Source organism: Accipiter gentilis, chromosome 7 (assembly GCF_929443795.1).
Source record: "Accipiter gentilis chromosome 7, bAccGen1.1, whole genome shotgun sequence".
Classification (NCBI taxonomy): Eukaryota; Metazoa; Chordata; class Aves; order Accipitriformes; family Accipitridae; genus Astur; species Astur gentilis.
This window is the reverse complement of record NC_064886.1, coordinates 3,360,385-3,382,031: the sequence shown is the minus strand read 5'-3', so window position 1 is coordinate 3,382,031 and position 21,647 is coordinate 3,360,385. Positions and strand designations below refer to the sequence as shown.

The 21,647-nt window shown below is 46.9% G+C and overlaps 1 protein-coding gene across 1 annotated transcript in view; it reads right to left on the bottom strand.

The window, feature by feature from the left end:
• Positions 1-3,232: 3,232 nt before the first annotated feature.
• The window catches only part of TBX5 (T-box transcription factor 5), a 36,645-nt gene continuing 18,230 nt past the window's right edge, over positions 3,233-21,647 (bottom strand). Inside the window, exons 7-8 of the mRNA XM_049805687.1 lie at positions 12,184-12,410; positions 3,233-3,816 (exon numbers count right to left, since the gene is read on the bottom strand). Of these exons, the coding sequence (XP_049661644.1) occupies positions 3,233-3,816; positions 12,184-12,410 (811 nt within the window). The remainder of the gene's footprint in view (positions 3,817-12,183; positions 12,411-21,647) is intronic.

Genomic DNA, 21,647 nt, shown 5'->3' with positions numbered 1-21,647 from the left:
GCAGCAGCCAGAAACAAACTCTGCAGGAAGAGGAGGAGAAGGCTATCTCGCATCCTCCCACCCAGCTTTGCCTTCATCCCAGATTTTGCTGGTGGGACAGGTCCCTCCTCCTGCCACTGATGGCCTCCTTGCTCCCCAACGTGGCTCCGCAAGGCTGCGTCCTGGGGGAGCTACCTGGCTTTTCAGCAGCCAAAACCCAGCGATCAGGGTCCGTCGCAGCATTGCAGACTCCGCCAAAGAGCCTCGGCATTTCCTTGAAGACCCGAAAAAATAATGCGAAGAACTCAGGGGAAATTAGTCAAATTGAAAGCTGGAGGCTTTCCTTCCGAAGCCTGAGAAAATAATTTACCATGTGGGCTTAGTTTCCTTAATACTCTTTGAGATGCATGGCACACATTTCTGGTGAGACCTCTTTACTTACAGAGTAACCACTGGCCATTTAATTACATGTAAATTACCATATAGTGATAAGATGATTACATGATTAGCAGTGGGATAACGAAGCCTGGGAAGTACAATGTAATTGACAGCTAAATACAGTGTAATTTTTTTATTCCTTAACTCAAAATGCAATTTACTCAGTCATTAATCTTGGACAACTGCATATTCTGGAGAAACAGCATGTGATTTACCGAGCAATGCGACATTTGAGTGATTCCCTGGGGGTGGCTCCACGAAGACAAACAGCTTTGCGTATAACTTGAGGTCCCAGCCATGCCCGCAGAAGGGTTACGTGATGCCTACACCCCCTTCTGCCTGCAAAAGCGGCCGATACCCAGAGCGAGCCCCCAGGGTAGCACAGCATCGCGTTTTGACTGCGTCTAACCCGACATTTATGAAACCCAGTTGTTGCAAGCAGAAGACGGTAAAAGCAGAGACAGCCGAAGGAAGAAACCCCATAGGCAGCGCTGGGATAGCCCCAGTAGACACCATCATCCCCCAGGTCCCACCTGCCATGGGACAGCTAGGGGGGAGCATCACCCTGGGGGGGCTGGGCCTCACCAGCTACATGGAGGAGACCTTTCTGCTGGGCTTCTCGGATGCAATCTCTTTATTCCTCCGGAGCTGGTTTTCCCATCTTGTTTCCAGTATCCAGTACGGTCCCCTCCTTCGCCGAGGCTGGGACATGGCCCCACACCTCCCCTGGGCCAGACGTCCCCCACCGACCCCATCTGCACGGGAACAGGGGGCAGAGGGTTTCCCAGTGCCACCCCAGCACCCACCTAGATTCCCAAGGGGGCTTCTAAATCTGCCTCGATGGGAAAGTGACCCCAGGAGAGCATGTCCCTTGGGTTGGGGAAGGGGTTGGGTGGGAAGGACCTGGGGGACGCAGGCAGTTCTGTAGCAGACAAACACACAGCAGTCTCAAGCTCAGCCCATCACTGCCTAACAGCCTTCCCCGTTGGGCCGCTGTACCACCTGTGGTACACCAGAAATAAATAAAAAATCAAACTTATGGGCATCAATCAGAAAGAACCAAAAAAACCCACCCCAAAACGAAAAAAAAAATAAAAAAAAAAAAAAATAGGTGGGGGGGTCCCTTGCCGTTGAGAGCATGTGGTATTTATTAGACATAAATTGGCACACAAGAACAGGAAAGCGTAGCTAGGTAGGGATTTTTTTTTTCTTCTTAGCTACATGGCTTTGGATACCTGTCTGTAACCCCTCCCACGCACATACCAGCATTCCCACTCATTCACACCCACATTCTCAGTTGCTGACACAGAGGTATACCTCTTTTGTTAATTAGAATTACTTTTAATTAAAAATATATGTAAATTATATAGAGTGTGCACAGCTTGGAAAGAAAAAAAAAAAAAAAGAAGAAAAGAAAGCAAACTTCCGTTTCAATAAAAATGTTAACCCCTTTGAATCAGCTGCTTTGCTGGCTTAGTGTGACATCCTATGAGTTATTTGAACTCCCATGTATAAATAAATAGTACCAGGAAATTTTACACCTGAAAAATTCTGCAGTAGACATTTTTACTTACACATTTGCTTTTTCTTCTCTTCTTGCCTCCCCCACTCCTAGCCTCTCATGATCATTTTCTGCTCCTTTTAAACACATTTACTTAGTATCTCACTTAACGCACCCAGACCAGTATCCCTTTTTCTTTTTTTTTTTTTTTTTTTTTTTGAGAGGAAGAAAAAAGAACGCACGATAAAGTGAAAGTCCAGGATTGCAAACAAGCATCATCAGCAGCATTTTTATGAGCAAACTTTTTCCTTTCGCTGTCTGCATCCTCTCCCCCCTGCTTTTCCCCCCCTCGCAGCTGGCTCAGAGCCTCGCTTTCCGAATGCTGGTAAAAATTCGGCAGGAGACAAGCTGTGGATGTTTTCAAGTTTGAAAGATACCCCGCGCTTCCATCAGAGACAGCTGATGGACCGGGAAAGATCAGGAGATGGGAAGGAAAGAAGAGCGAGAGAATTACACGCAAGTGGGAAAGGAGATGAGTTTAGGGGCTTGTTCTTGCAGAGACGTGTTTTGGGGCGTTTGTAAGGAAACACGGCAGCCTGCAGGGAGTGATTTCACTCATGTTACTACGCCTGGGCGAGGTAGGTACCTGCTTTTCTTATTCGTGGGTTTGTAAAACCTCGTTGTGTTGAAAAGTAACAATGATAATACTAATGGGAAAAAAAAAAAAAAAAAAAAAAAAGAAACACCACTCCAAAATCCACCCTCGGTAAAAAGGGCCGGTGTCTTTTTTTTGAGAAAATTGAAAGAAAATATATATATATTATTATTTATTATATAACATTGTCAACATCAACACCACAAAAAAAAAAAAAAAAGTAACATCCTAGTTGTTTTCGTTCAAGCACTCTGACTGTGTTGAAAAAGGCAGCAGGAGTTTGGTGTCCCTTGGAGAACAAAAAGAGCAGGAGGGCAGGGGGGGATGAGGGCACAGGGCTGGCGGTGGCAACAACACAAACTGGGCGGGGACCGTGGCAGGGGAGAAGTGTGCCGATCTGTTGATTTTTCTTTTGAAACAAAAGAAAAAGGGGGGACGGGGCGGGGAGCAAGTCACACCGAGGCCGATGACTATTTCATCTGTGGTTTCAATCAGTGTCCGTCCCTCTCGAGTGCTATCGGTGAACATTCAGTTAAAGGAGTCTTGCAAAATACTCTCGCTTTTGTTATCGACAGGGTATTTTTTTCTTTTTCCTTTTCCCATTTTTTTTTTTTTTTTTCCCCCATGGCTAATGCTCTTGCACTTTCCTGACCGCCTCGTTAGCTGTTCTCGCTCCACTCTGGCACCATGCCCACGCCGTGGACCGAGTGGTACTGGTGGGGCGAAAGGGTTCGAGGCACGCCGTGGGAATACAGGAACTCTGCGGGCTGTAAGCTGCTGGGGGGGGACTGGATGCCGGTTTGAGGTCCACACTGCCGGACAATGGGTTGGTGAGAAACCGAGGTTTGGTGCTGAAACATGCTATGGGTATCTCCTATTTGGGGGGAGGTATGGTTGGCCACGCTGCTGAGCCGGGGCATCAGCGGCCCCGAGGTGAAGTGGGCAGAGAAATGCTGGTAGGGTAACCTGTCCATCGGCTGCATGGCAGACACTGTGCAACTGCTGTAGGATGGCACGCTCGGCCACGTGTTACAGCTGATGTCTTCTAGGCTGGGCACGGGGTCCGTGGGGGGAGCGGAGCTGGCATACATACATGCTTGGCGCTGGGCTGATTCAGTCCTGTATGAAGTGTTCAGTCCCTGCTGCTGGGGGTAACTGGACCTGTAGAAAGGATCCTCTTCTGCCGGAGAAGTTTCCATGTAGGGCTTCTTGTAGGGATGCTCGGTGGTGGAACACTCCTCATCTGTTGGGAGAGAAAACTCCTGGTAGCAAACAATACTGTGCCCTCAGCTGAACCTCCCTCTCCATAATCCTCATTTTACCAAGGACACTGTCTGCACAGAGCTGATCCAGACGCTGCTCTCAGTTCTGTCAGGGTAAATCCAGATCCCTTCCTTGGAATCAATCTTGCTGAAACCAAGTCTTGTACCTGGCCCTGTCTGCGGCACTGGGGAAGGGATTAGCTAGGAGCTCTGGGAGGAAAATCAAGGCTATAAGATGCTGGAGGGATCCCGAAGCTTAGCTTGCTTGGTAATACCCCATGCACATCCCCACACCACGAAGATCCTCATCTCCTTTCTGCTGCCAGCACTTTGACCGGAGGAGTAACATCTGCCTGCAGATACAGTGCACCTAACGGCGGTCCCCACCCCCAACTGAGAGGCTCAGAGCCGATGCCGTTAACCAAAAGCCTTTACAGTGATATATTTTCACGATAAATGAGACAGAAATGGAGATCACAATAAAAATCCCCCCAGGAGAGCATCAGCAATGGCACAGTTGAGACAATCAGATTTGGAGTTTTACAGCCCCGGTCTTTAGCCGTGCCAAGGGAGCTGGGCACATAAATCCACGCAGGGCTGTGTGCTGGAGCCAAGTGTAACAAAAAAAGAAAAGTAAATTTCACAGCTAGAAACAACAAGGCGCAGCTTGCAAAGCCCTTTGTTTTCTGCAGCATCCCGGACCAACAGAGAGAAGGAGATAAACAATTTAGGTGAAATCTCTAGGGAGAAGCAAAATGAATAAATGAATATGCACTTATTTATTCATTCGCAGGGTCATCAAATGAAATCCAGCTCCGCTGGAATGGATGGCAAAGTTCCCAGGGACGAGCACTTCACCAAGAGATTTTAAGGACAGCGAGGCAAGGGAAGGGGAGCTTGTTCTGACCCAGATTAACTTTGCTGCTGCTTCAAGAACAGGATTTCTGGTGCAGGCAGAAAAACATCCCACTTTGCTTAAAGCCCTCTTGGCTGCACCCTTTCAACAGGGGTAAAATTTGGAAGAATACTGCAAGAAATGGCCCTTCTCAAATTTTCTCAGCCAACTTGTTTTGAGCTGCAAAGTTTTTCACCCCCAAATTAGAAAAGGAAAAAAAAAAAAAAAAAAATAGTTCCACGAAAAAGAGGACTGAAAGCATCTGGCCCCCCAGGAAGCACTTGCAAAAACACAGGTGTTGCTGCTGGGCTGCTCCAGCAAGAGTGCCCATGTGTCAGCTTCAGGAGGTGCAGATGGACAGTGCAGGCACCTTTTGTTTCTTGTAAACGCGCACATGCGCATACCCTTATTGTTATAAACAGCCACGTGCTTTCTCCTGGAAGCTGCCCCCCCCTCTGCTTATAAAATAACCCATTACTCCCACTCAGGTGTCTCCCAAATCCAGCTGGAACAACTGCTGCTGTTAATCTTCTTGGCCCAACAAACCCCAGAAAACACCAGGTACCCAGGTATGCGCCACGGGGACTTTCCCCTTGGTGTCCTTTGACTTTGTAAGAGCAGCTGCCTGTAAATTCAGCTGGAAAGCCGCAGTCCCATTTCATCCTTTCTTCCTGACAACAGCAAAACCCGGCTCCTTAGTCCCAGCAGTGCAGAGCCCTGATAATCAAGTTAGCTTCCTCCTCTGCCTGCATTTAAAGCGGGTCAGAAAGTAGGATGGGATAAGCAAGCAATGCAATCCCATCTTTAAAACAGCTGAAACAGTAAGGAGAGAGATGCAAAAGCTTGTCACTCTCCTTAATCCTGACCAGGTTCATTTTATATAGGAGCAGTGAGAGGATGTAGTCCCCTGAAAGAGAAAAGCAGGTCTAAGCTCCCTCCTGAGCATGGGTCTGTCACAGGAGGTACATCTGGAAGAACTGCCCGAACTCTAGTTTTTACAGACAGCCTAAAAGTTTTGGATCCCTAACCCACCACTGAGTAATAAGAACACTAGGGCAGAAAAAAGAAGTCTTGTAAAACGAAGCATTGTTCTGCTAATAAAGTTTTCAGCATTAAACCGCATTACTCTGCTGGCATTAGAAATCATTGGCTTGGGGTTTGACTGTTTATTTTATTTTGATTTTTTTAAATATACAACACAAAACAGTCAAACTCTGTTTTTCCGTTGTGTAAAAATGTGCCTGACTTACAACCTGAAGCTGCTGATTTTTCCATTTAGCCCAGACATTTCGCTGCCTGCCACAGCCTAGCCAGGCAGAGCCGCAGCGTTATGGATCCGCTTCCAGAATTCATCACAGGTGAAGAGAGAAAAACAAAAACAACCAGGATTTCAGTGGAAACCCTATAGGTGCCCTCTCTTCTTCTGTAAGCTCGCGCCATCGCTCTACTGGCCTCTCTAGAGCCAGGCTCACCGGCGCCGTGTGTGGAAAGGGCACCATCACTCCAGATTTTAAAATGTGTAAGGACACCGTACCCATCTCCAAAGAGGACATAGTCACTAACGAAGGATTACAGCCTACCCTAAAAAGCTCCTGCCTGCCCTCTGGCCCCTCTTCCATTTTCCCATCCATGTAACCTCAAAGTGCTGGAGAGGGAAGAGAACAGTTCACCACCATCATCAGGTGGGATGATGACCACCAGAGATCTTCAGCTGGTGCCAGCTGATGAATTTACACTGGTCCAGGCTCTCTAGTCTGATCTGGCACTGTCCCACCACCAGAGCCACCACAGAGCAGGTGAAGTGTATCCCCATGGCGTGTGGAACAGATCTGGGGGTGGAAGGGGGACATCTGCAAGGAAGAGAATGGCAAAAGGAGGAGAAGTCAAACAGAGCTCCCACGCAATGCTGAAGGCTGCAGTTTAAACTCATCCCCACCTGCTCTGGAGCCTGGACAGTCGGTTTCAAGGCCATAATCCTCTCCCTAAAGGTTCTCTCACCAACTCAGCATCAGCATAAGCAGGACATAGGAGATAACTGTCCGGTCTGCTGTGGGTTTGATTCTTGATGTTGGTTCCCTGATAGCACTTCGTTGTCCTTTTGCCGTTACCATCGAGCCCTAGGAGACACCTCTGGGAGGTGCTGACCATCCTGGGAGATGCTGACTGTCCTCCACTTTTGTTGCTATTCTTGGAAGCCAAGGGTGGCGATTAGCTCTTGTGACCAGCCCCTCGATACTGCTCAAACCTCAAAAAGCAAAAGGTTCTGCCAAGCAGGGGAAGCTGCCAGCGCTTGGGAGAAGCTGCTCCGAAGTGGATCCAAGGAAAACGGAGCCTGCAGAATGGGGTGGAAACTGGCTCCCTCACAAGGAATTTGATGATCTATCTAATGAAGGAGCTTGAGCGAGAGCATAAGCAGTTCCAAGATTTCCGGTATTTACTACTTCCAGCTGGGTTGTAAATACCACACAAATGGCTTTTTAAATGGAATTTTCCCGATTCCAAGATTAGGGCCGTCCAGAATGAAATGCAAACATGTAAAATCTCTGGACTTCAGGGTGCACTGGGCCCACCTCTTCCCCTGGTGTAAATCAGGAGAGCTCCTTTCCAATTCATGACAATCAGCTCCCCAGGACAGAAGACAATGAAGAATGGGACCCAACTGTTTTAGTTTTCAAAGCTCAATCACCCTTCCAGGGCATTACAGTAGGTCTACCCCGACTTCGTGAGGGAGACACAATGGGTGATTATCACTAACACTGTTGTTTTATCCAGTCTGGTTTCTAGTGTGAATCTAGCATGAGCCTGAATAACCAATACCAGCATGCAAGACTGACAAGGGTTGTCAAAGAAGAAAAGAAAAAGGCAGATTCGGTCAAAATGAACATCTCTAAGGGCAAATAAGACATACATCCTAGGACATGAAAAGCTAAGACACGCTAGTTGTTTCAACAATCGCAAGGTTTGCATTACGGCTGTGTTGCATTGCAGGGCAACACGACAGAAAAGATTGTGGGGCAGAGACAATCCAACACCAAAAGCTGGAACCTCTTCCCGAGGCAGCGAGTTGCCAGCACTGCCTGCAGAGGCACAGGAGACACCTCCTGATGGGAGAGCGGGATGCTTACGTTAAGCCGCTGGAACTACAGTGCCACAAGCAACGTGGCTGCACAGCAAAAGCTGGGGGCACACCAGCCCCCTGAATATCTCCCCACCATGCAGGCAGGCTCTTCTTCAGCCTTGGTGCCCCAGCAGTCACCTCGCTCTGGGCTCCACTGCATCTACCCAAGCTGCAAACACCGCTGGCTGCAGCATGGCTCAAGCCTTGGCCAGCTCATTGCATCTCCTAACATCAGCAGGACGAGCAGCATGTTCTCCAAGGAGACATCCCAAACCTGACTTCAGTCCTACAGATTCTCTGAGTGAAAGAAAAGCTGGGTGGGATGAGGGAGAAATGAGTTCAGTTAGCAAAGAGCTCTATCTACCCTAGCAGTGCCTGTTCTTGAGGAGAAGGGGGAAAAGGCATTGCTTCATCTCCATCGACCTCATCAGAGCAGGAAGGAGATGAAAGATATATTCCTCCCCACGGTCAGGGTCATGTCCAAGCTAGGTGGCTGAAGGACACGGTCCTCGCTGGTTGGAGCCGGTGGATTCTGCCACGTCCCTCTTCTCCCTCGGAGTGCCAACATGACAACTTTTATAACCTCCCCAGGGAGAGGCTGTTCCAGTCGCCTCCTGTTCAGCATCACAAGCATCCCAGAAATCTGCCAAGTGGTTGAGATTGTGTAAGGCTGGGAGGGAGCAGAGGTTTAGAGGGACGGCTTTTTAGTTCACAGGAAGTCTGAGGGAGAGGATAACACAAGGGAAAACAAGCCCCAGTGCCCTAATTGGGACGTAAGGCTAAAACGAAAGACAAAGCAAGCTGCCTGCTGGTAAGCCCTTTTGGGCTTCTCCAAGCACAACAATGAGAGAGGGAGAGATGGAGAACAACTAGAAAAAAAGGCAAAGCTCTAACTCGTCTTTGTCGCAGCCTTAAAATCCACAGCAAGAACTGAGGCCGCTCCTTCGTAAGATACAGGTTTGGAGTTAATCCACCCTCTCAAGACCAGTGCCTTTGTGAAATGCCATAAACAATCTCAGTGTGGAGCTGGGATACAACACAGGATGATTCTCGCCTTGAAGACTGCCGTTCCCCAGCGTTCAGCATGTTCAGAAGGTGCCTGGAGCAGCGATCCTGTTGCACCACACTGGGGTCATTCCCACGGCGGCGACCCCGCACTCCCACCTGTGCACCAGGAATTGCCAGATTTGGGGCTCTGGGATGTGTCCTTCCTTCCTTCCTCACCCAGGAGAGCATCACCTCCCTGAAACAGAGGAGTCTTCAGAGATAACATCCCTTCGCAGCCCTGCTGCTCTCCCCTAATGTAACTCCATATCAGATCTCCAGAGCGAATCCATCTTGACTTGACAGCTAAGAACAACACTGTCAACCACAGAGCTAAATCTTTGTCTTAGGTCACCAAGGAAGTAGAAGTTGAATAGGGTGCCTTTGAGTTGCTCAAATACAGACCTGTTCTTAACTGAGCCTAAACGAAGGCCTGACCTCCTGATTAAAAAGGATACAGAGAAACATCATGAGATGTCAAAGCTGGAAGGAGCCATATCTGAGAGACTATCTTGGAAAACAGTGGTGGTATTTGCTACAGAAGATACAGACACCAGCTGGTCTCAAACCCAGCTGAATTGCCCTCTGCCCCTGCGAGCACTTATCTGTAACCCCAGCCTTGCGAAAAGGAAATAATCTGTTTGAGATAAATCCTAAACGGACTGAAGAGGAGTCAATGTTTGGGGAGCTGATGATCCACTGAAACCAATAAAACTTCCAGTCCAGAAAATGGACAAAGGTGCATCAGGAGTGAACACACTCTTCCTTTCATGTTTTCTTAGATGGTCAGGCTTGTTAAAAGTCATGCAGGAAAGTAGGAAAGCAGGAGAGCTGTGAGGGAAAGCCTAATATTACACTTGGAAAGGAGAGGCTGGAAAAGGAAGAAAAAGAGGAATACTATAGGTAAGGTTATTTTCCCAAATTCAGTGAAGATCCTTGCTCGGTGCTAGAAGAAACTGCCACGCTCAGCCTAAGTTTGAGATGAAACCTTGGATCACGTTCTGATTTATCTGAACAGAATTGCTCATCTCTAGTGACTTTTTTCTTTTTAATTAATTTCACTTTGCAAAGAGCTGCTTGGCAGCTTATGTTGGCTCTCTGTTTCCCATTAACTTTGTGTTTCTTTTCTTTAAGCCCTGGTGGCTGTTTTCGATTTACTAGATGCATGGGGAGGGGGAAAAAGGCACAGGGAGGGAAGCAGAGGCTCAGGCTCCTGAGACGTACAGCTTCACGGAAGAAGCCGGTGGTATCGGACAGGACACTGCTTCTCCTTGATTAAAGCATTTGGCGGCTTTGATAAAAGGCCCTTAACTGCTTGTGCCACTCAAGCCATCGCAGAGATAATGAGGGGCCATCAGCCGTACAGACGAGGACTCGCTTTGCCAGTCTCCTGCACTTTTGCAAGGGCCACGCAGGCCAAAAGGGGCCGGGGAGCTTATTACAGGGCAGATAGTCGTCTCTTTTGTGACAATAAGAGGAAGTGAGATAATTGGGGGATTGAGGGAAACCACCCATGGAGACACCACTTAGCGGGAATCCCAAAACTGGAAGGAAACCTCTGTTGATTCCTTATCGTGTTACAATGTGGAGGCGAATGATGAATTGCCCTGCCGTGCGGGGACACGCAGCAGTCGGAGATTGTCCAAAGGGTTTGTTGCCGTTTGGGCCAGCTTGTTTTGGTTAGTTTTGGCAAAGAAGGGGAAGAGGAGCGGTGCAAGCTCAGCTCCCAGGGCACCGAGGACGGATCGCAGGCTGAGGGATACCAAGGGCGAAGGGGACCTGCCTTCCCATTGCCAACAGCAGGGCTTTGCAGCAACCCGGTTGTGTCCCAGCACCTCGCACCCACAGTCCCACACCAGCACGGGGGTAGCAAGGGGCACACACACCCCACCTTGACCTTAGGGGACGTTCTGGGAGGCCACTGCGGCTCCTTACTCCCTACCTTACAGCTAGCTCAAGCCTAGCATCACCATTTCCAATCACAGCTTTGATACACTCTATATGAGCACAAAGGTCACCTGCTCAGCTGGAGGAGTCAGAAAATGATGCCTGTTTTCCACTGTTTAGCTCAGTCTCAGGAAAATATTAAGATTTTTCAACTTTTTTTAGTTTGCATATATACTCGTACACAACACGTGTGATGCAACATTCAGGGGATTCACCAAGGATGTGACAGAGATTTCCACTCCCCTCCTGCCTCATCTGCCAGCACTTCCCAGCATCCGCTACCTTAGACTCTGTGTCTACATGGCACATCCCAGCGCCCCAGGGGTTACGTTACTAAAAATAATGACATGTGGCCGACTGATAGGACCGCGCAGGGAAGCAGGAAGGGATCTGCTGTGGGGAGAGGCTACCAGCCTGAAGAAATTCTTGGTGCATTCAAATGCCATGGTGCGTGCCGACTCCTGTTAGCTTTTCCCATGCAATGTAGACTAAATCCTGAGAAAGGGGAACAGGGGTAGGCAGTAACCACCTCCTGCCCACCCCATAGGGTTGCATTCAGCCCTGGAAATTCCCCATTTTCTTTTGAGTGTCTGGAGAAGAGTTGATCTGAGGCTTTTGCTATCTCAGTCCTGCAAGTGTTTCTGCACCTAAGCATTCCCATTGCTTTGGGAGAGGAAGGGAGAGACTGCAGACCCCTCGCTCCTGCCTGAGAACAATTATCCCATCGATATCACGGGGCTCTTCACGCCAGGACGAGCTGAGCAGTCAGTGTAAAGCCCTCACAGTTTGATCCCTCAAGCTCTGTCAAAGCAGGTCAGTCGCACCAGAGGGGAACGAACATGGATATCATGATTTTCAATCCCACGCCCCATTCATTAGACCGAGCATTTAAGTGGAATTGCTTTCTGCAGACAGACAACTGTCTCCCAACTGCGACAGTCTTAGTTGAAAACTGTGCAAAATCCAAGCTGTCAAGGTATCTCCACTCAGAGATTAACCCTGTCTGAGGGGCTAGGGAGACAGATAAGTCATCTTTATCTCCAGCACCAGCTATCTTACTGAATGTGGATTCAACACGGGTGAAAGGTACTGCCACCCCTCCAAACACCTCGCTTCCAGCCCAGCAGCAGAGATGGGGTTTTAGGCTAACACCGGTGAGAGTGGTTTCCTAATCCAGCCTGGGGTTGCTGCCCGCCTCCAGCACACAACCTGCATCCCTTGTTCATCCTCAAGTGTCACCGTAAAGCAGGCTGGGGCTGTTCATCAAGGGGAAACGTCAGAAAACCCCACTGACAGCCTGGTAGGAAGGAGAAAGCACCGACTGGGGAGCAACCAAGGTCTGACCTTTTCTCTTGGTGCAGTGGTAGATCTGGCTGTGTTCCTGGGAGATCGGGTAGGGGTTGGCAGGCGGTAGCAGGTCCTGGGAGGTGCTCGACACCCCGTTCTCGCACTGGTACTGGGAGCCCAGGTTGGAGGAGGTGGAAAGGACCCTGGTCTCACCACTGAAGGGGCTGTGATTCGAGGACACTTTTTGTCTCACTGTGCTCCTGGGAACAACCGGGTACTCTTTACTAAAAGCAAAGAAACAGGAAAAAAAAGAAAAAGAAACAAGGTAGAAAAGCAATCAATTAATAAATAGATCGGTGGATTAATAAATGAAGACAGCACATTAGTGTAATGGTGTTTGTTTAGACTTTCAGGGAGAGACATCCCTCCCAGAACACTGCAGCCCCGTCACACTTTATCCATGCTGCACTCTTCTATTTCACTTTCCTTTTAGTATCTTTCCCTTCAGATTCATGCCTCTTCCACCACAACTGCTATTTTACACCCATACATAAAATAGATACTTACAGTTATAGCGAAATACACAAGACTTGTATTTACATATTATGATAGCATTTACAAATTATATTCTATTTATATTGTATATGTGGATGTGCACCTGTGTAAATAAAAACCTCATTTCTGCCAAGCAATGGATTAAATATTTAGGTCTACTTTTCCCCCTTATGGTAGTTGTCCTCACTCCTTTTCTGCAGGGTCTGCCAGCCTGGTTGTCCTGGCTGGGGGATCCCTGGACCAGAGAACAAGCTCCACTCCGGAGCACTCAGAAAAGAGAAATAAATAACTCACCAAGACCTGATGCACACCAGAGCCCCACACCTCAGTGGAGCCAGGCTAGGAGGGAGACCACTAATGGAAAGTCTGGTTTACTCCCTCGCTCCGAAATCTGGTTTGAAGCAGGGACGCTTTGCCAACACTGGCTGGAAATCCCCTCTCCTACAAGACCCTACACACAGCGTGTGTTTTGGAGACATTTCTCCAGGCACATCAGCAACGTGGCTGGATGAGATTATTCCTGCTCAGCAGAGGGGAGAACCAAAGCTGAGTAGGGCGTCTCGGAGACTTCAGGTGATGTGCAAGCCACCTCCTGGGCTGTCTCCAAGACAGCTGGGTGCTCCCTGAACCCAAGGGCTTGCTAAAATGCATAAAGATCAGGTAGTACAACAGCACCTTGCAAAGTGCCACCAGGCTCAGAGCAGTCACAAACTAGAGCCCAGATTCCAACACAAGCTTTCTTCTTTGAGGCTGTAACCGTTGGACCAAGCTGGCTTTGAGATACCCTACTCACCTGCCCAAAATCATTATGCTGGAGCAAGGGCAGATCCTTAAATCCTATCAACGGGCTCACCTGGCCACCTACACATAGAAGAGGAGCCCTGAATCTCCGATTATGCCCCTTAGAGAAGACCTATCACTGTAGCAACTCGAAACTTATTTACAAAATTTAACAATACCAATTATATAAACCTACTCACAGCAGGGAGCTTTCATCCAAACCACTGCTGTGGTGGCTGCCAGAAACATCAGCAACCGAGCTGTAATGGAGGGGAAACTCACCCAGGAGCTCAAAACCAAATAAATGTGTCTCTCATTGTACCATGAAAGCTTTCCAAACCCGGGGCACTGGTGGCTTGCCAAGGAGAGCCTATTCCAAAGGTGGAGTTTCTTCCCCTGGAAGCCCAGCAGCTTCTCCCGGCAGGGCTGGCAGGAGCACGGCTTTCCAACCACTTGGGCTGGCTCACCAGGCAGCTTTTTCCCAGAACCGAAGTCCAGGCTGCATACGAGGAACAAAAGAGAGACGGACTGGGAAAAAGCAGAGACTTATCCCTCAGATACAGAAGACAGCAATGGATGCCAGGGTATGTGGTGGGCTTCAGAGGACCTCTTTGCCTGTGGACACCCAGCACTAACGTTTCCACTCCAGGAGCTCTTGCTGGAGGGCGGCTTTTCAGGAAGGTCAAGAGCTATGGCCTTCAAACCTCATGGGTGGCCTTCAAACTTTTTGGATGTCCTTCAGATCTTCCAGGTTCTAGGGGATCGCTCAGACCTAACAGGTCATGTTTTTAAGCTGCCTGCTCCTGTCATGCTCCACTTTCACACGGCGATCCTCACGGAGATAGCGCTAGCATGACACCTCGAAGCTGCATCCCCACCATGTTTCTCTTCCAAGAAGACAATCCACAGCGAGGTGACCATGGACCTTGCCCTTTGCTCTCCTCCCTAATTAGAGGCTGCTGCATGGATTGGCTGGTTCCTTCTTCTTCAGCTCCAACAGCACCAATGCCCAATTCCCCAAGAAATGACAGAGCCTCTATTTATTTTTTTTTTTTTTTTGGTGAGGTACCTGAGAGCTACGACGGAGGAGAAGAAGGGACATACCATGGCATGATGCCACATCACGTTCTCTGTGGCTTTTTTGGAGGATAGAGAGATGACTCCTTTCACAGTTTGTCCCTGCTTCAGCAAGGGAAGAATTGGATGTCTCTGAGACATGGGATCAGATCTGCATGGGGATTTCTCACAGTAAATTCTCACAGTAGCTCACAGGGACCCCATCGACATCAGACCCTCGCTGTGCGAAGCACCACACAAACACTAAGAAGCCATCCCCATGCCAGATACTTCTCACCTAAGTCAACACTTTCTCTTTCTCAATGGAGAGCTGAGAGGAGGAAAATTTGACCACCTGATTGTTTTTTCTTGATAAAAAAATATTTTCTTTCCATAATGGAGCTGTATGCCTGAAACAGCAACATTTTTACCCTGAGTGCCAACATAGGTGGCGTCAGGATCCCACACTCCTATTGCACACTGGGGAACAAATTCCTCTCAGAATGCGTTTCCCAGGGGACACGGCAGCCTCCGTGGCCATAAGAGAGGACCGTGGTGTTCTGCGGGAGACATGGCATGAGCAGGGAGTCACACTGGACCGGGAACAGGTTGGAGACACCAAGTTTCCCAACAGCAGTTCCCAGGAGGTATTGCAATGACTTCTCTCCAGACTGAAATATTTCCATTTCAGTCAAAACATGTTGGGTGCTATTTTTGCCAAAAAATCAACTATTTGAGGAGGGAGAGGAAGGAAAGTATTTTCTAACTAAATATCTAAAATATTCTCTTTCTTTTACTTTGCCATTTTTCTATGCACAAAGGCAGTTATCTCTGTATTACTACATTTTTCTTCCTTATAGGAGCTGAGCTCGAATAAAGAGATACCTTTGGTACCTTGTAAAACAACAATCATCTTGAAACATTTATACTGTTTCCTGAGCCCACTCAATATGCAGTGTGCACAGCTACCATTTTAGTTTGTCCTTCAGTCCTTAAAAATGTATCAGAACCTATTTTTTTCAGTGCCTAAAAGTCACTATTCCCAAAATAGCTGGTTGTAATCCTGGGCCACATTTTAATGGAATGAAAGGTTTTGTTCACCGCTGGCACAAAATGACTGTTGCGTCCAGAAATTTTGCTGTCCAAAAAAATTGTAGCAAAGTAGGAAGGGAAAAAGCACGTTAAAGCTTGACTTACACAGGCAATATAGGAAATTGTCCCCACAGCAAGGAAGAGACTGTTGTTCCTGGGCCAGAATGTGAGTTAGTTTTACGTGATGGTGTTAATGGGCTACATTTTTTTTGCATTAAAAATTGTAAAATTGGAGGAAAAAAAAAAAAAGTTGGTTGGGGAAAGAATTTACAAGGAAGGAAGCTGTCACTGGTCTATTTAAAGTCTGCTGGAGGCTAATGATGAATATTCAGTTACTGTAGTTGGTGCATTACAATAGCAGAGGGGGACTAGTCGGAAGGGGGGAGCCGCATTGCGCAAGGTGCTGTACACTCTCTGCACCACCAGACTTCCAGCTGAAGGGCCACCAGACGGGAATATTACTTTGATTTTCGTTAAAGCTTGGGGGAAGAAATCAGGGATGAGGTCCAAGTCTATCATGAAGACACTCGGTCCTGAAGTCCGGACTCAGTTGTTAACTCCCACCTGGCTAGATGTTTCGCAGACCCATAGGATCAGACACTGGCTCTGCACAACCTTTTCCTAACAGCACGCGCATTCCTCTTCGGAGTTCATCATATAACCCCGACGCTACAGATCAGGCCTCACAAGTGAATCCTTCCCGCATTTCCCGAGCACTTCCACTCAGATCAGACCTCTGCCAGGTGGAATTAGCAAACTCGGTCTCATTTTCTCTCACGACATCTTCCCCCTCCCCTGGCCAAATGACACCCTCACCGTGACAGACTCAGGAGCTCCATAAGATCACTTATGCCACAAATCCATTTCTAGCAAAGAATTCAAAGGAACAAATATTCTTATCACTAAGAGTAATAATTTTCAATGTATTTTCACATGCAGCTTTGAAGTGCAGCCAATGCATAGTAAATGCAACTGGTAGACAAAAACTTTGTCAAAAATCTCTTTGAAGATCGATGGTTTATAACCAGGAAGCTTCTGCTTCTTGAAGCATCCAACGCCTAGTGGCCCTAAGCAAATTATTTTAGAAGATGCTTCTGATATTTCTGCAACAAAGCATTATATACCAAGGCTTTCCAGAGCTGCTGTAGCTCATGGTAACAAGACTTCAAAAGACTTATTAAATGTCAGGTCACAAGGATCATACTGATATCTGTTCAAGGTCAAGATGAGGCATGATATGGAAGAGGATTTCCCCGTGGTTAGCTGCTGCCAAGTTCTTACAACATCCTTTGAAGCCCTGAGCTGGGCACTGTCTAGATCTCATTCACAATGGCAATTCCTAGTCTAAAACCTGACCAAAGGTCTATCAGTGGCCAAACACAGTGATTCCCCTCCACTTTTTCCAAATTGCCAGGAGATTTTAACTCCTCCTTGGTCAGTCACTACGAAAGGATAAACGTTTGTTGTCCTATTAGTTCTGTCCCTTCCACCCACCCAGCACAGTGGTGCAGAATAAGACCCCAATTCCAGATGTGCAAATCTAACGCAAAGGCTTTCGGGTTTATACTTCCCAGGCCACCAATTGCTGTCCTTCCTGCTGAGACTTGGAAAGAAATGGAAGTCAGCCATAACAGATATAGAAAGAGGAAGAGAGAAAAAAAAAAGACTGGAATAAATACAGCATCTCCCAGGAAAAAAATAAACCAGAAAACAATTGTCAATTCTCAATGTGCATTCATTTCATCTTATTTCCAGCATATTGAATTAAAATTGAACCACTCTCAAGAGGCTGTCTGGAGAGTCTGAAGTGGATAAACTACAGCAGGAAAGGACTTGGTAGAAGAGGAACTACTGAGTACTTCCCTCAGTCTTACCCTCAGATCAAATGTGAGCTTTCTGTACATGGGGACTGCAGGCCGAAAATAATACCCTAGACTGGATGTCTAGTAATGTAAGTCAAAAAGTTCACTGAGAATTACGGGGGGCTGTTCACTGCAGCATTCTCCACCAACATATCAAATGTCCTGACCTTCTTGCCAGAACGTGAAGGGATCCAATAACCCTGGTTTGGGTGCATGCTTGGTATGTTAACAACCAGTGCCTCCATCACTCATCGGAGCAGTGCAGCCCAAAGAGATCGCTGCAACAACCCCAAGAACCAGCAGTGGAAAGAACCAGCTAGAAATCCAGAGCTGTCATTATCAAGCAAATAAAAAGCTAGATTCCTGCAGACAAATACCACTGTTCACGTTGGAGTAAGAGGAACAAGAGAAGAGTTGGAGAATGGATGTTGGCCAACAGAGACAGCATCAGCATCCTTTACATGCTGGGCTGAGCTTCTGCAGATCTGGTCCGGCTGGGCAGATCCCCTGAAGAAGGGGCAAAGGAGGAAACTGCAGCTACCCTGTGTTTCTTGATCTGACTTTCTCACTTTAAGAGCTGTGGATACCCTCCAGTGAAGTCTGCAGAGCCTTAATTTGGATTTCATCTGAATTCCATCAAATACTATAGAATACAGTTCAAGCCTACATTTTCCACTGGGGCTTTGACCAGGAAAATTTCCTTGGGGACATTTGCTGGAGGAAAGCATCATCTCTCTAACAGATGCTACAACTTTAAGTCTCACACTGAAAATGCTTCAGACAGCATGTGGCTCTTGGGAGATTTCAGTGACAGAAGATGGGAAATGAAAGTGGATGTAAAGATGTAACAAGATGCAAGAAGAGCAAGGTTGTTTGCAGTGGACCGAGACCTATTTGCATTAGTCAGACCGGTGCCTGTCAGTCTGACATGATGTTAGTATGCCAGGGTAGACAACCCTTTTGGAGCCTGGAGGCTCATTGATTTATTCTACTGGCACCCCAAAATGCACGGTCTTCTCCATTATGCCAGCTTTGAATCACGGTACTGATTTTATATCCTTTGCGTCTGGCCCAGTTTCTGTTCTCGGTTACACCACAAAACCTTTGGAATAATTCCTTTCGAGCCAGGAAGATTACTGTGGATTAATGCCAAAGGCAGCAAACTATGGCTCGTGATCTTTGACAGAGAAAACATATACGTAGCGTCGAACTACACTGCCACTCCTCTTGGTCAAGTGGATCATTCTAGATTTTTGTCTCACTCTGAAAGGGCCCAGGATACCCATCAAGGGAGCTAAGAGCCACCCTTTCATGCAATCCTCCCTCCTCTCAAAATCTTTCCCAATAAGAAGCTTCAAGGACTAAGTTGCATTAATTTGAATGAACAGTAACTAGGGCCCAAGACTTCCAGAAGCTCTTCAGCCCCCATAATAACTGCTGAAGACAATGGGAGTTGCAGATGATCAGCAGAAATTGGTTAAAGGGTTTAACAGAACTGCTCTTTTACAGGGCTCTAGCCCCAGACCCACAAACACTTCTCCCCTGCTGTCTTTTAGCAGTCACAGATTGAAAAAAAACCCAAAAGCTATGACTTGCACATAAGCCCCCAAATCACCCAATAGCTGTGGTTTATTACTACAGCTCCATTGACTCTCATGCATGGGGAATTTTAAGGGCAAAGTCCTACACTGGCATCTGCAACGGAGATCTCATCTCTGCATAAGCTTCACCCTCTGCGGATTTCTGCTGCGTGTTTTGCTCCTGCTCTCCACACCAAATTCCCCTTGGCACGGGCAGAAGTTCTAAGTGGAAACAAAAGGAATTTTTACAGTACAGAGGGGCAAGAGATCTGAAAGGAACACGTTGCCTAAAATTCCCAGCATCACAACTACATAATTTTTACCTGATTTATGTTTTTCAATTGCAACATGACCACAAGATATAAATGCAGCATAACTCACATCCCTCTACACATTTTCCTCTAGTGTGTTTTCCTGCTTCTTTTTTTTTTTAATTTTTTTTTTTTAAATCAAGGAAATAACAAACTTGATCTCATGCTCAGAAACTTGAAAACTTTAAAAAACCTGTCCTCCCAGAACACTCATCCTGTCAAAGAAACAAAGGCAGTGGGGGAAAAACGAACGTGTATCAGAAGTCTGTGTTCACTGGAATTTGGATCTCCCTGGAGCTCGTGGCTATTCTTTTTGAATGAAGTCATCTGCTGCTGAAAGGCTTAATATCACTACTGAATGAAATTTTCTACCTGGACAGACTTATTAACTTTTCTTCTGGGAAATAGGAGGAGAAAAAAACAACACAGAGGCCTTGTGAAGGAGAAAGCCAGAGAGAGGGATGGACTTGCAAAGACATCCCTATCCACCCCGCAAAGCTCCCGTCCTCAGAGGCCGCTTGGGCCAACGCATTGCTCTTGCTTGGCCAGAGCGCACGGAGGCGAAGAAGAGATGGAGGGAGAGTCTTCGACGAGGCACCCGAGACCTCGCTCTGAGCTCACTCTTGGCGCTGGAAGTTTTCTTTCTTCCCGGCTTCGTCTTCCTTCCTCTCAGTCCATACCATTTGCCAAGGGTAGGTGTTCAACGGAAGAATCATCAGGCCAAGCCTCTACCGACACCTAGACCTACTTCTACTTCACCCCACTGCAAGACCTACTCTGAGGCAAGTGAAATCATTTTGGACCCAGCAAAGTGGTCTCCCTCATATCCTCTGACAGCCAAAAGTGCAAGGAGACCACCACAGCTGGTGGCAATTCTTTCTACTAGGACAAAAATGGGATGCCACAAGCCAGCTCAGACACTTGGCTGGACCAGCGCTGCCTCGCAGCCTTGCCTGCTGGGCTCTGCTTCTCCCAGGGTTGCTTTCAGCTAGGAGATGCCCCTCTGCAATAGCCCTAGACAGGGAATTCAGAAACATTTGAGATTTAAATAAAGAAAACATAGAAGCGTCGAGGCTTTCCTCGGCACAAAAAGTTAATTCTCTCCACGGCTATACCCTTTAATGAGATGATCAGTGACCTGATGAATGTCAGGTCACCAGTTTCCAATACAAAAGGCTGTGCGCTGTTTTAAAAAAGTGTGGGTTTTCCAGCTACTTTCTCTCTATAATGAAGGAATAGCACTAAAAGTACCTCCCACCATATTCTCCAAGGGCACAAATAGACATCACTCCCCTAAAGCCAACATACACTTACTTATACCCACCAGCTGGGGAGTGGGTCCATCACTGGGAAACAACTTCACTACATCTGCACGCACACACACACACATTTATATATTAAAATATAATTTTATACATATTTAATTATATTTTAATATATATTTATATGTTAAACCTATATAAACCCACAGAGGCTGGTCATACTTCTCTAACATACTCAATCCTGAATGGTTCTTTATCTTATATATGCAATTTATTTTTTATATATATAATTTATTTTATATATGTTTTCATATATTTTTATATATAATTTTGTATATATTCAGATATATATAAAAAACCACAAAGGTGGGCGCATATTTGTCTAATATATTCAACCTTGAATGGGTCTTTATTTTACTATAATAATCTTATCCTGCTTTCCCTTAAAAAAAAAAAAAAGACATCTTTGTAAAGGTACACAGTCATTTCTATGCTATCAGTATAGAGGATAAGTTATTAAGGAAGTGAGCATCAGAAATTATCCTGTAAAGTCAAGGCTGTGGATTTTAACCCTTTCAACCCTGCCAGGTCTGAGCGGGTGTATTTATATATTCCAAGTGTTTCTGTTCACTATATCATCCACTATGACCGCAGGCCTGCATAAAAATGCCAAGCAATTTTTAGCACAAGCTCAGCATGGCTAGATGCCATGCTCTTCATATGGCATGAAGCCCTTCTAATAGTCCTCACTGTTTTACCTCCTCCCTCCCGCTCCAAAAAACCCCATGATGAATGTAAACCTTCAAATCTTTCCATTGACTGTAATGAAAGGGTAGTTTAGCAGCAAAAATGTGTGGGGGACATCGTTACTCAAGTTCCAGCAGAGGTTGGAAGGCTGGCACAAGAGTGAGGGGGAGAAAAGCTATTTCAAGTGGTAGTGCACCCATAAATAAATAAATATTGACATATGCCAGGATCTGTGCTGTCGTTGGAAAGGGCAGGCAGGGAACACAGGGCACATTC